This window comes from Aquarana catesbeiana, linkage group LG04, assembly GCF_042186555.1.
Source record: "Aquarana catesbeiana isolate 2022-GZ linkage group LG04, ASM4218655v1, whole genome shotgun sequence".
Classification (NCBI taxonomy): Eukaryota; Metazoa; Chordata; class Amphibia; order Anura; family Ranidae; genus Aquarana; species Aquarana catesbeiana.
Genome location: NC_133327.1, coordinates 140,747,173 through 140,762,713, shown reverse-complemented (window position 1 = coordinate 140,762,713; position 15,541 = coordinate 140,747,173). Strand labels below are relative to the sequence as shown.

At 40.4% G+C, this 15,541-nt stretch overlaps 1 protein-coding gene across 1 annotated transcript in view; it reads right to left on the bottom strand.

Moving 5' to 3' along the window:
• Nucleotides 1-212: 212 nt before the first annotated feature.
• The window catches only part of AMMECR1L (AMMECR1 like), a 78,891-nt gene continuing 63,562 nt past the window's right edge, over nucleotides 213-15,541 (bottom strand). The window contains exons 3-7 of the mRNA XM_073625796.1: nucleotides 14,434-14,544; nucleotides 11,777-11,891; nucleotides 10,247-10,337; nucleotides 8,087-8,183; nucleotides 213-2,326 (exon numbers count right to left, since the gene is read on the bottom strand). Coding sequence (XP_073481897.1) covers nucleotides 2,215-2,326; nucleotides 8,087-8,183; nucleotides 10,247-10,337; nucleotides 11,777-11,891; nucleotides 14,434-14,544 — 526 coding nt within the window. The 3' untranslated portion in view covers nucleotides 213-2,214. The remainder of the gene's footprint in view (nucleotides 2,327-8,086; nucleotides 8,184-10,246; nucleotides 10,338-11,776; nucleotides 11,892-14,433; nucleotides 14,545-15,541) is intronic.

Sequence of the window (15,541 nt, the reverse complement as noted above, 5' to 3'; positions counted from 1 at the left end):
TGCGGGAGTGAAATCGTGCGAGTTCAGCTGAACTCGCATGGCTTCATTCCTGCAGCTCAGTGTGAACCTGGGCTAAGTGACATAAATGCTTAATTGATTCCCCCAGAATACGAGTTCTCTTTTGTCTTTGAAAAGAAATGCAAAACTCACACATCAAGCATCAGCTGTCAATGTAAATGAGCCCAGGTGTTGTAAATCAAGACAGGACCATATTCCATTGCCTGATTCAATCAGTTCAATTTATTCTGAGCAGCATGAAAGGAAAAACAATCTTCCGATATTCCTCAGAGGAAGGGAGGGGGGGTTATGCTTTGGGGGGGGGGGGGGTTAACTTATCAGATTTACTGCCGGAGAGGCCAGTAAATTGCTGTCTCGTTGCTGGCTCCTCCGGTAGTGAAGACACAGCTTGACATCAAGGAAGTCTGACATTTCATGTGCAAAATCCATCCTCTCTCCCTGTCCCTGCTACACAAGTGCACACTCTTCCCCTGAGCTGCCTCTCCAGTTTTTCAGCAGGCATAACAACTGTCATAAAATATGTCATTATAGACATAGTGTCCATGGAATACAAATGGAACGGTAATGTATAAATGTAACATTTAAAAAAAAATAATAACTTTAACCTTCAATTAAACTTTACCTTACTGACTAATTTGTTTTAATAAAAGCACGGCAGTGAAATAATTGCTTAATCAACTTTGTAACTAGTATAGATTGCCTAACATTTTTGTACCAGCTTTTGAACAATCCATCATGCCTGGTAAGGAACAATAACATTTTATTCACTATCATACAGAGCTGTTGCTGTATCCAGATAATTAGAATTCACGGGGGCCCATAGGCACAGCATTCCATAGACACAGCACTGTCCACAAATCCACACTGCAATCTGCAAAATGTAAACATTTCCTATTGGATATAATCAATAGATCAAAATCCTGTACAACAATAAGGGTAATGCTCAGTGTACACCACCAAGCTGGACAAACTTCAATCTGAAAATCGAAGGAGCTGGGTAGGAAATTCTTGGCTGAATAATTAACTGCAGCCAATCAAATGCAGTCCCTGTTCAGGTATTCTGACAGATGCAGAAGCAGCAGCTGTCATAATACAAATGCCAGGTGGACAGATTCTTCCATCCATGCTGTTTAGTGTAGATAGGAGAACCTATTGATATCTCTCCTTTAGTTTGAAGGAGTGAACGAGAAAAATCTTACCATGTAAAAAAAAGTTGATTCTTTCACTTCCCTTGCTTTATAGTTTGAAATCTGTCAGAAAGGTAAAACTAGGCTTTAAAGTGGACAGGAGTTTCCATGGGTAATATTCCAGATCTGTGTTTTCTTTATATTTTAATGCAGAGATCCCACAAGCACTGCCACCCATGGCAACCAATCATAAAAGAGCTGTCTCGTATGCAGCATAATGTAGTATAGATAAATTCTATGCTTTTATCAGTTGATATGGGCCTGAGTGCATGTGTATACTGCATGGTATTAAATAGCTCCAATAAATGTTAAGTTGTAGTTGTAGTTGTACCCCTATTATATAAAGAGACTAAAAAGTGCAAAATGGTAGTGCTAAGGGTAAAATATATATTTTTATATATATGTAACAATTAAAACCACATGGAAACTCACATGCCAGGTAAAAGAAATTTTGTATACTGGATAGTCACTTTGTACCACTCTCATCTCTCATTAGCAACAAGTGTGGCACAAGATCTGGGTTGGCCTAGCTGTTCCTGATGCAGAGCACCACACTAAGTACATGTTACCCAATTCAAGGCAAGCGTAATAGGTAAGGGATCCGATTTCATAAGTTAAGGATGTTTCTTGAGGTTAAAAAAAGACAAATATATATAGATATATATATACTTATTTATATAATAAAAAAATTAAGGAGTTAAGAATGTAAAAACCTAAAAGTGCTTTTTTTGTGGGGCAAGTGACCCCTATAAACTGGAGGGGTTGGTGGAGACTGTAACATCCCACGTAGCTCTCCCTCCTTAGTCCCTGGAGAGCGCTGGGGTGAGGTAAGGCTGCATGTGTCTGCGAGTCTCTGGGCACTGCTCCCCCCTCTGGTGAAGCTCATAAGATGGTGCAGTAGTACAGGTAACTGGACCAGGAGGAGGGAGCTGAGGAGGAGTCAGATGTCAGGAGGTCACAGGCATTGCCGGCGAGCGGGGGACAGGGCTGCGGTGGGGGCAGCGCTGTGTCAGGAGTAATGCGTATAATGAGGCGGTGCATGCACAATGCCATTTTGCTGTGCTGGTTGGCGGGAGGCCATGTATTCCGTGTAACTGATTGTCACCTTCTCACTTCGGTACCTGTACCAAAAACACAGTGATACATGAAACGCTTAAACACATAAAAATGTAGGGTGATAAACAGAAACATATGCATGATTTTAGTCAATAAGCATCAAAGCTGACTACATACCTATTGATTAGTCAGTCTGTAGGATAGCTGGACTTTGGGAAGACAGATCTATGCATGCATCCCATCATTTTCATTAAAGTGGAACTCCAGACAAAATAATGTAAACATCTTAGGTAAATACTTAATTTATATCATGTCTTACTCTTATAGCTGAAAGCCTTCTCTGTGTGACAGTTTAACACCCTTACCCCTTGAAATTATGAAAATTATGAAATTATGAAAATTGTGCTAGCTTATCTTCTGCTGAAGAAGTTCTGCCTTAGGATGCAATGTGTATAGGGGGACAGATCCTGTATTGTGATGTCATCCCACGATCATCTTACTAGCGGCGTTGAGCCGGTCTGTAATACTGCGCTCCTGTTTAGCATTGTTACAGTGCCGTATCCTGCAAGTGGATTTTTATCTTTACATGGGCAGTATTAAAATTTGAAATGTAGAACACTAGTGGCTCTTTTTTTTTTGCCTTTTTATGAATGTATCCCCATGCTCGGTGGCAAGGAGAGAGGAAAGTTTGAGGACACCAGAGGATTAACCCCTGAAGGGGGCAAATGCTTTTGTGAACTTACTGGTGATTTAGAGTTCATATTTTGGAGTTGAGCAGCCATCAATCACTGTTGGTGGAGGCACGAATGACACTTGAATTTTTGTTTTTACAAAGATATATCACTTTGAAGCATAGTGGTGGATTTGTTTATTACTTTGGACTTTAGTATATGATTACATCTGTGGATTTTGATTTACTACTTTTGTTAGTAACATATCATTGTATTTGGAGATTGTCATTATTCACTAGTTTGATTGTATTTAAAGCTTGCGCTACTCTATTTTCTGATTATATTAGTTTGGAGGGTGTGGTGAAATCATCTTTAGAGTGTTCAGCTTGCAACTTTTGTTCATTTTTTCAATATCTGGTGTTTATTATTTATTTAATATTTATTTATTTTCTAATCGATTGCGCTGATTAATCGGAATATAATATCTGTCAGTACATGTTTAGAAATCTCTGTTAAAGAGATTTTTGTACTTACGTCTCCACTGGAGTCTAGATGTGTGCATCTTGGGTGAATGGCATGTAAATTATGTACAAAAACATTTAGAGATACTTTAATTTGTGTGGACAAAAAGCTATAGTTTTATATTGCAGATTTAATACCTGTGCAAACTTAATTACAATATTGATTTTCAAAACAGGTGTAGTTGTGCTTTAAGTTCCACCTAATATTTCATACAAATGCCGGAGTCCTAAGCTAAACTCCTTGTTGGGATTTATTTACTAAAGGAATAGAGCAGGTTAACTTTGCAAAGTGAATTTTGACTTTGATTTGATGAAAATTCACTTTGCAAAGAAGACCCAATCACATGCATGGAAACTTGGAAAAAAAATGTATTTTGGTTGCACAGGTTTGTGAATTTCCCTTAAAAAGTAAAAATTCACTTAGCTTAGTGAACAGTCTATACCCCTTTATTAAATCAAACCCATTGTGAGCAAATACAGTAATATTTAGCCAGTGTACAGGTATTTCTAGAAGACAAAATGGTATTATTGACTTATCAATATTAGGTAATAGGACAATAGAAGAAAAAAAAGCTACTGGGACATCTCCCCCATAGAACCTGCTCCCACTGCCAGGTAGTGTAGTGATGAAGGGACAACCAGATTAATAATAGGAATATGAGCCGCATTCAATGACAACGTCCCCTGCACCGCAAAAGGTGTCCAGGATTGCTCCCCTGCCCATAAGGCAGCATCAGAGAGAACCCTATGGGAACCTTTCATGACTGCAGAGGGAAAAAGTTTCCCTAACTTCATCTCTGGGTTGTAATTTCACCACTCTAAGGGGAGAGAGAGTCTGGTCTTGGAAGTCAGATGCATGGGATGGTCCAGAGACAGCTTGTTTATACTGCCAGAATGTTGAGTTGCATCAGTTTGGAACATGGGCATTTAGTACTGTCTCAAAAGACCATGAGATCCAGCACTCTCAGGCAAACACATACTAAACCTTGAGGTTCGATGTGCAAGTGTGCTGGGATAGAAATTTGCTGCAGTGCAATAGGGTGCTGGACAAAGCCGCTTCTAGAATCAGGCCCAGATACTCCAGCCTTGGAGATGGTTGCAGTGATGATTTTAGATCCTGTGGAATTTCTGCCAAGATTGCACAGAATGGCAGATGTGGTCTGTGGACAGAGGAGACTGATCCTTCAGCAGAAGATCTAACTAATAACAGTGACTAATTGGTATTGGAGATCATCCATTGCAAAACTCAGGTAATAATGGTTTTGTGGAAAAATGGGGGATGTGCAGGTAGGCATCCTTGATATCCATGGGAGCCAGAAAATCACCCTGAAGAAGGGACACAATGACCAATCTCACATTCTCCATGTGAAACCTCTGTATCGGCAGGAACACATTGAGGCATGTTAAGTTCAGAATTGGACGCAATTCTTCAATGGGCTTTGGGACCATAAAGTGGTTTGAATAAAACATTTGAAAGCATTTTCCTGCTTGAATGAGAGTAACAACCCCTGAGAATAGTTGTTGCATGCCAGCTATTCGTATTGCCTGGACAGCGAATGGGCTTTGTTTGAGAACATAAAGTAGGGGGGAAGCAAAGTGTGAAATTCTAGCTGGTAGACCTTGGAAAAAATGCTCAGAACCCACAGGTCCAAAATAAGTTTGAACCAGAAAGCCGTCAAAGCTGACAAACGTCTCCGACTCCGAAAAGAGGGGGCTAGTTTGGAAGGCTACATCTTCTTATGGAAAAACATTCCAGTCCTAGCCTTGGTGTTGGAAGTCGTGGAAGGATAAAAGGAACCACTTTCTAACATCTAACAACAAAATTAGCCAAGGCATTTACACAGTATCGTAAGGCTGTATGCAACAATGTTAATCAACTGTGAACAGAAGCATCCCTAATGACCTAGGGTCTCAAGCCATACGTTTTGTCCAGACCACAATTAATCTGACGGACAGCGATGAAAGCAGGCTGCATGGCAGGACTAGCCAGGAAAAATGGCTTTTAAGTGACTCTAAACTCTGGTTTAAAAAAAGAAAATTCTATTCAAGTATGTATTATGAACTCAAAAAGTACCTTTTATTGCTCTCAGCCTTCTCCAAATCTCCAATTCCTATTTTTTTTTTTGCTGCTGTGATTTCACTTCCTGTTAGAGGGTGGCTAAGTTTGTTCTTTATGAACCCACTGTATGTTCAGGAGGTCCAGGAGCTCACAGAGGACAAAATAAAGGAGGCATTACAGGGCCACTGGATGTATATAGATTATTTTTAGATAAAAATATTGTTTAGTGTCACTTTAGAGAGAACCTCCAGCTTTCTATCTACTGAATCCTTAAACACATGAACATCCTCTACAGGGGCCATGAGGGTCCTATTGGGGCAAGAAGTAACAGGAACCACCACAGGAAAGCCCACTTGCATAAAAAGCTTTCCTCAATAGGATACTATAAAGCTAACCGCTTGGGATGAGAGAACAGCTTCTCAGGGTGAAGCCAGTCCCCATATAGGATATACTCAATGAGTGAGTGGACTGGAAAAATATTAGATGTTTTAGGAATGTTATAGATCCCATAATGGACACCTTGGGTGCGCAGATTCAGGCTGCTCTAATTCCAAGCAAGAATGTACTGTCTATGAGCACAGAAATTATTTCTTTAAACTTAGAGACTTCATCACTGGATGAACCCTCTCAATTCATGGCCTCTGAGGATGAGGGATCCTCCTCTTGTAAATCCACCTCCTCTGGAGCCTCATCAGGTTCAATAGTGAATTCAAAGGCTGAATCTGGAGGGTAGGCAGAAATGGCATGGGTGTGCAACTCTTGTTGCCCATGGCCTTAACAAGGCCTGAAATTCTATCCATGAACTCAAAAAAAGAAAGAAAGGGGGCAGCTACCAGAGAGCAAGGAACCAGGCCCATGTACAGCAGTAGTAACACCCCCCCCCTACAATGAAGCCGTAAACTGAGGCTGAGCTAATAAGACCCTCGAGACCCTTGACCCTATGATCTGCCATACCCTCAAAACCGTGCAATAGAAGGGGCATGCACAACCACCACTGTGATGGAGTGGGGAGGATAATGCCTCAGTACATCACCTGTATGTCTCTTCCAAAGCAAGGCCATTCAGGAGTAGTATGCTATACTGGCCAAACATGCGAAATTGCCACCAATCTGAACAGGGGCCCTAGAGGGCGATAGAGTCAATATCCAAAGGCACAACAGCACTACCACAAGTGACCTCCAGAATGACGCCACCCAGGAGGAAAAGGGTATCAATGCAGTGTTAACACCTGAGCTTTTGAAAACACCACCAGTAAGCATGACCAGAAAAAACAGCCCCCAACAAGGAAATAAAAAACAGGGGTATCCTTGGTTCTGAATGTTTAAAAGGCCTCCGCTAGAGCTGCATGATTAATCGTTAAAAAAAATTGCGATCTCGATTCAACCAGCTCAACAGCATTTCCACGATCCTATGCAGAGCTGTTCTCTGCTCAGAGCTGAAAAAAAAAAAAAAAAAGCCAGCAAATGTTTATCAACATTCCTCAGCGCTGCGAGATAAAGAGAAACATTGTAACATTTTGTTCTTTTAGATCAAATAGATGAACTGGGTCTGTAAATGAGGTCAGTTTAACCACTTAAAACCACAAACATTATATACAGTATATATTTTTAGCAGAGACCCTAGAGAATAAAATGGCGGTTGTTGCAATATTTTACGTCACACTGTATTTGCGTAGCGGTTTTTGAAACGCAATTTTTTGCGAAACAATACACTTCAATGAATTTAAAAAAACTAAACAGTAAAGTTAGTCCATTTTTTTTGTATAATGTGAAAGATGATGTTTTGCAGTGAGAATCGTGATCTTTATTCTAAGCAAAAAAATTGTGATTCTCATTTTAGCCAGAATCGTGCAGCTCTAGCTTTCGCCCTGACTTACTGGTCAAACAAAAGAATATTGAGAAGTTAACCATTTGCTTACTTTGCTCTCCTGGATGGGCACACCCCTGCAGGGGTCTTTAGAGTCTGGGCTCTGCACCAAGGCTCTGGATGTGTAGAGCATCCTGCAGCTAACTCCATACATTGCACTTGGTGCTAAGGGGGAGTGCCCACGGCAGGATCCAGTGCATAGCACACCATTACAGGCCAGGCCTGCGTCTTAATTGCACTGAGGTCTGGGTACAGTCGCCAAAGGTGCTGGCTGAGAGACAATATATCTGGAAGCTGCAATAAAAAGCTGCAGTGTCTATGGAGCAGCCAATTTGATAGAGGGTTCAGCAGAGAAGAAAACTCCAGAAAACAAAATCTCCATATGAGAAGCCAAGCTTCTCTCAGCAGAGAGAAGAAGTCCATAACCTAAGGACACTAGCAAAAAACTGAGGCTAGCTGGGAGTGGGAGGGGTCATATGGAGTTTGTCCCAGCAGCTTTTTTTTTTTTTCAGTGTCCAACCAGCTGATGGTAGGTGCATAAAGCCCAGTTATAAAGACTTAGGAGCCTGTGTTCTGTATTGTATGGTCGGGAAAGTACTGTTACATGATAAATAGGGAAATAACACTAGATGTCTTTAATGTAATGAGAATTTATTTAGTATTTAGTTTTTGTTATAGGTAAACATATAATACCCTAAAGGAACTTACCTTGTGAGTTTGATGCTTTTCCTATACTCATTAGTAATAGGAGCTTTAAAGCCGCCTTTCCTGAGCAGAGAGTCTATTGTCTGAATCTGATCCCAGTCTGGGAAAACACATATACATATTAAGATATGCAGACACTTCAAAGTAACAAAACTGACTACAATAGTTTTTTTATCACTTTCAGCTGTGTGCTCTCTCCTTATGATCCTCAACCAGAAAGAGAAAAGTACACAACAACCACAGGAAACTTGCAGGTGCCCATAGGTCAAGAAACTAGTCCCAGCATGCTTTGCAAACAACAAAATTAATCATATACAGTAGATACTCCTAAGTGTACACTGCAACGTCCCACCAATTATTTCAGTACAGTTTTTTTTCTTCTTCCATCTTATTTAGTCCTAGTGGTGGCTTGGTCCATAAACACTAAGCAACAGATCACTTGCCCCGAGTAGCCAACCAGGCTTTACCATGTACTGGGGGAACAAGGATAGACACAGGTCTACACTAATGTTATATATGTTATACATGTTACATGTTATATAACAGACTCAATTCCCATACTGATATATGACCATGGGTTTATTTATTAAAGTAAAGCTCAGTGGCTGTAAGGATATTATAGCCATTGCATCTGTAGTCAGATCTGTAAAAAGATTAATTCGGATTGGTTGCCTAAAACTTTGCTAGTAGTCTTTACATTTTGCAGATGATGACCTGAATTGAATGTTCACGTGTAAACTTGGAGCACCGCTCAAAACTGGAGGATAACAGGTGTCCCTGTCAGTTTTCAGAAAGTGGGAGCAGGCGTCAGGCATTAATTCAGAAGTGTGGGCATATGTGGGATAGGACGCTGCTCAAACCGACCTAGTGCTTCAGATGTAGATATGGCTGTGAATGATCTCAGCCAGCGCTGCTTCGGCCACTCCCCCTGAAATGTTTCACCCCGCCTGCCAGGGCTTGTCAAGCGTGGCAAAACATGTCAGGGGAGGTGGCCGGAGGCTGAGGCCATTCACAGCCTTAGCCACATCTGAAGCACTGGGTCGGTTTGAGCGGATTCTTATCCCACATATGCCTACACTTATGAATTGAATGTTAACAGGATAAGATTAAATGGACTGATGTTAGATATTTAGACTCTTCAACATGCTCACTTCATAAAGTTGAAATTGCTCTCCTTACTATTATTGTTATTTAACTTTCAGATTGCGAAAACTGATCAGCCCACTGTAGATTATTCCCTGATCTGCTAGTGAAACGGTAATGGCTTACATGTTTTCTACAGCAGGTAATGGCGTGACAGTCCATAGTCTAGGCTGTTCTTATAATTGCAGTACAACACAGTGTATCGATCTGAACGGCCTTATTAAAGGATAGGTTCACTTTAAAAATAAATAAATAAATACACATTTTTTTGCAGGTAAAAAAATGTGCATTTATTTACTTATTTCTTTGGAGCCTGTAAAGCATTGGACCAGTGATCATCAGATTGCTTGTGCCATGCAGGTCTCTTGCAGACGTTTCGACCGGACTGGTCCGACGGACTTTCCGATGGACTTCTGAAGGACTTTTGAACGAACGGACTTGCCTACACACGATCACACCAAAGTTCGACGGATTCGTACATGATGACGTACGACCGGACTAAAATAAGGAAGTTGATAGCCGGTAGCCAATAGCTGCCCTAGCGTGGGTTTTCGTTCGTTGGACTAGCATACAGATGAGCGGATTTTTCGACCAGACTTGAGTCCGTCGGAAAGATTTGAAACATGTTTCAATTCTAAAGTCCACCAGATTTTTGACCGAAAAAGTCAGCTGCAGGTCCAATGGAGCCCACACACGGTCGGATTGTCCGCCAGATTCGGTCCGTCGGACCAGTCCGGTCGAAAAGTCCGCCCGTGTGTACACGACATCAGTGTATCTGTGTGCCTGTACATCCCTAAAAACAAGTGAAACATGTAACATGTTCCCAAAGGTGAACTTTTGCTTTAAAGAAAATTTGCATGAAAGTCATACATCAACGCACACTAAAAGCGCAGGTTAATGCATGTGAAAAAAATATGCAAACATTTAAATTATAAGTACACATTACTATATCTTGTCTTTGTGTAAGAATGAACCAGGAAAAAATATATGTAAAAGGTAGAGACACTGAAATAGAGACACCTTGTTCCTTGGCTACTTCTGGCAGGTAGGTGGCTGTGCGTTTTACTCCTTTTTCATTTAGGAACTCAATTCGGATTCCATGGACTCCAACCTGAATGGGAAAGTTAAAAGAACTAGACAGAGTTGAACCCTTTTGAGTGGAAACATTTAATAAATGATTGTGAAGATTTTGGGAATGAACTGTCATAAACATTGCTATACACAAGAGAAATTGTACTGTATATTTTTGTCCACTGACAGACCATAGAATTTTGTTACTTGTAATGAACATTCACTGCTCAGAGGACACAATTGTCAGCATGTTTATTTCTGCATATCTACTAGGAGGGAACAATGGTGAATGTGCTAAAGCGCTACAATCTGCTGAATTGCCTTCCTGTGCGAATCCAGTATCCCCAGATGTGCTCAGTGGGCAGAACATGAGCTGCTTGGTTGCAAACATTAAGGTAAAATCTATTTATGAAAATTGCATTTTAAAGTATTTAATTTACAAAAATTAATAAATATCTGTATCAGCTGATCATAAAAAATTCAAAAAAAGGTATAGGCAAAACTGTATCAGCTAATCACATATCTGGAGTAGATTGGTGTAAAGCCAGCAGGCATTTTTAAAGTGGAACATCAGGCAGATAAAAAAATGCAGTGATGCCCATTCTCTTTCACTGATTTGACATAGCTGTGCTGCTGTGGAAATTTTTGACATGGCCGCATGTTGTACTAATGATGCCTGAATCACAAGACTGACTGCAGAAATCCTTTATCAGGCAAAACAGTTCTCTTCTTTGTACTTAGCTGTTTGCTGAGAGTTCAGTGAACCAGTATTCTGTATAAACTAGCTAAAGTAAGCGTTCTGCTGTATAGAAAGCACTTTTTTAGCAACAGGTATGGGTCATGCGTAAATGCTCCACTATCTCCCACAAAGCAGCATTCGGTGCCTGCTCACACAGCAAAATAATGTTAGGTGGGTAATGTGCTGCCAAGCCCTATAAAAACAAATATATTCAGAAAGTCAATATTTGTATGGGATTTTCAGTGGATTCCCAGGATGACACGTGCATCATATGGTACTGAAAAGGGTAGGCATTGAACACTTACTTTAGCTAGTGAATAGGGAGTACATGTTTACACTAAAGGTAAAATCAAGCTTATATTGTGTTTGCTGGCCCAAAAAAGTGCCCATACTAGCCCTATGCATTCAGGGACCTGCATTCCAGGCATTCATCCCTGAATGCACAGGGCCCTAAAAGGGTAGAGAGCAGAGGGGGGCAGGTCAAACTTCATAACTACAATTTAGGAAGCTCCTAGCTACACAGGAAATTACTACAAAATACTACATTGTACTTGTCCCACAGGGGGCAGAACAGTGTAAACAAAATAATAGCACTTCTTTGAAAACCTCAATAAAAATGTATTGAAATAGAGTAGATATAAAAACATCATCTAAAAAAAACGTTCTAAATCAAAACAAAAAAAGGTAAAAGAAAGTTGACCTACAACCTTTATAGATTCTTTTTAAAATGACTAAATCACCTCCCAATCCAGAAAGTCGCCTACATCTTCAAAGTTGGTGAGCAGAGACACGGAGCATGTCAGCTTGGGCAGCTCCTCGCGGGTTAGTGGAGGAAAGCGGCTGTCCTTAAGGGCACTGCAGAATGAAAAACTAACGTAATAGAAATAATTTTTATACTTGTAGTATGCCTAGTAGATGTTAAACATTTGGATTGGTAAGCCAAGTATGCTGACAAAAGTAATTTATGCATTTCACTATATCCTGCATTTAAGGTTTCTGGTTTTACCCTGCTTTTTTGAAAGCTGAGAACAATAATTTTATCAACATAGCATGTATTCGTTGAGAAGTTTATTGCCAGCCATATCAGAGTAGTTTATTTCCAGCTAGATCATGCTGGCTGCCATTTGAAACCTGGGACACATTTGTTTAATGGCAAATGCAGTACAACCAGGAAAAGTTATTTTGTTGCTGTACATAAGGAATTAAAAGCATTTCAATAAAAAGGCACATATGAGATGCCAATTGGGTTCAGGCATATGCACACTGGCCAACTGCTCTCAAGGGAAAAAGGACTGGATGAGTGAGAAACCTTGTTTTCCATTAAGCCCTAATATAGGAAGCACTGGCAGCTTCTGAATGCACCATATTTCTCCTCCTCTTTCCACTCACTTCAATAACTTAACACTTAGCCAAGACGCAAAAAGACAATAACAAAAAAAAATCAATAGAAGTAAAATAAGCAAACGATAAATAGACACATTGTCCTTTGCAAACAGAATAATATTTATTTTCTATTTTCCACTAAAAAAAAAAATAACTGAAAGCATAAAGCCTGCTATAAATAATCTACTCCTCGCTTTCCTCCAGTTTTTGGAAAATCCATTTCCAATAGTTTAACCACTTCCAGCAAGTAGGGACGTTGCTGGCAAAGTCCAATTTCAGTTTACTGATTAATTAGCCATATACAGTGCATCCGGGAAAAATTCACAACGCTTCACTTTTTCCACATTTTGTTATGTTACAGCCTTATTCCAAAATGGATTAAATTCATTCTTTTCCTCAAAACTCTACAAACAATACCCCATAATTTCAACGTGAAAGAAGTTTGTTTGCAATCTTTGAAAATTTATGGAAAAAATAAAAAAAAACAAAAATCACATGTACATAAGTATTCACAGCCTTTGCCATGACACCCAAAATTGAGCTCAGGTGCATCCTGTTTCCACTGATTATCCTTGAGAAGTTTCTACGACTTGATTGGATTCCACCTGTGGTAAATTCAGTTGATTGGACATGATTGGGAAAGGCACACACCTGTCTATATAAGGTCCCACAGTTAACAGTGCATGTCAGAGAACAAACCAAGCCATGAAGTCCAAGGAATTGTCTGTAGACCTCCGAGACAGGATTGTATCGAGGCACAGATCTGGGGAAGGGTACAGAAACATTTCTGCAGCATTGAAGGTCCCAATGAGCACAGTGGCCTCCATCAACCTTAAATGGAAGAAGTTTGGAACCATCAGGACTCTTCCTAGAGCATGCTGCCCGTCCAAACTGACCGATCAGGGGAGAAGGGCCTTAGTCAGGGAGGTGACCAAGAACCCGATGGTCAGTCTGACAGAGCTCCAGCGTTTCTCTGTGGAGAACCTTCCAGAAGAACAACTATCTCTGCAGAACTCCACCAATCAGACCTGTATGGTAGAGTTGCCAGACGGAAGCCACTCCTCAGTAAAAGGCACACGACAGCCCGCCTGGAGTTTGCCAAAAGGCACCTGAAGGACTCTCAGACCATGAGAAACAAAATTCTATGGTCTGATGAATTTCGGTTTGAACTCTTTGGCCTGAATGGCAACCGTCATGTCTGGAGAAAAACGGGCACCGCTCATCACCTGTCCAATACCATCCCTACAGTAAAGCATGGTGGTGGTAGCATAATGTTGTGGGGATGTTTTTCAGCGGCAGGAACTGGGAGACTAGTCAGAATCGAGGGAAAGATGAATGCAGAAATGTACAGAGACATCCTTGATGATAACCTGCTCAAGAGTGTTCTGGACCTCAGATTGGGGTGAAGGTTCATCTTTCAACAGAACAACGACCCTAAGCACACAGCAAAGATAACAAAGGAGTGGCTACAGGACAACTCTGTGAATGTCCTTGAGTGGCCCAGCCTTGATCCCAATTGAACTTCCTTGGAGAGATCTGAAAATGGCTGTGCACCGACGCTCCCCATCTAACCTGATGGAACTTGAGAGGTCCTGCAAAGAAGAATGGGAAAAACTGCCCAAAAATAGGTGTGACAAGCTTGTAGCATCATATTTAAAAAGAATTGAGGCTGTAATTTATACAAAGTATTGAGCAAAGGCTGTGAATACTTATGTACATGTGATTTTTAAATTTTTTTATTTTTAATAAATTTGCAAAGATTTCAAACAATTCTTTCACGTTGTCATTATGGGGTATTGTTTGTAGAATTTTGAACAAAATGAATTTAATCAATTTTTAAATAAACTTGTAACATAACAAAATGTGGAAAAAGTGAAGCACTGTGAATACTTTCCGTATGTACTGTAGAAGCCTTATATGAGGTGGATGATAAAAAGTATCCCTAAACTTAACCTAAATATATCCCTAAAATAAATGGCCACTTGATAAATCTAATCTGTTTTGGTGTTGGTACCTGGTTAAGGTGTATTCCCTGAGACCTGAGTGTAGATTCATGGCTGAAAAGGTTCCGATACAGCCACGAAGACGCTTATCACGTCCAGCCTTCCAGGTAACAAACAACGGACTGGAAATAAGAGAAATGAACAAAAGTACACTGCAAATTATCCACAAAGTAAATATAGGAAAAGCATGAAATTACATAAGAAACAGGTTAATGTATTATACTTGCATACACGTATAAATAAAAGTGTATTACATATAGTGTCTCACTGACATCTAGACTAACTGGCCAGAAAAGTTGAAGACCTGTTCAGTACCTTGCTGGATCCTCTAGACAATAACACCATAACTGTGACTCCACAGGAGACCTGTAGCATCCCAGAATAAAAGCATCCACAAAGACATCAGTGGACGGTGAGAGTGGATGGTGAGAGGGTACTCCATCCCACAGGTATTACATCCCAAGAGTGTTAAGCTGCATCCTGAGTTTCCAGCAACTGCAACAGGGAATCACATAACTAAAAGACACTTTTCTAAAAACTTATGCTAGCCAGAAACGGATCAAAAATTTGGCTGGTTCAGCAGGGACCTGGCAAATTTCGATCCATCTACGGCCGGTCTCATTCGTGAGAAGTCAATCTAATGATTAACTTCTCATGAATGAGCTTGTTGGAAACATTTGTATTCAATCAGAGCTCCAGCTAATTGGCTACGGTGCTGATTAGTTTATTCTAACAGCGGAGGAGTCCCCGCTGTCACAATACAAAAACACAGCAGGGAGGATTCCTCTATCTAACTCACCTTTGTGGATAGGAGAATCCGTTCAGTTTTCTTTTAATCAGCCTGATTTCTGATTGAAAAAACTGACCCATGTATGCCCAGCTTTATGCTGTTATTACTGCACTAATTGCAAATGCTTCAGGTAATTTACCCTGGACAAGAGTTATACTGCATGTTTAGATATTAGCCACACAGGGAGTACATTCAAGGAGTCAACCAACTCATAAAATTGCACTGTAAGAAAATGCAGTAATGCAAACCATTGTGAAGCACTAAAAAACAGAAAGCAGGGCCTGCAGATGTTAAGAGCAAATATGGCTTCCCCCCATGGAAACATACAG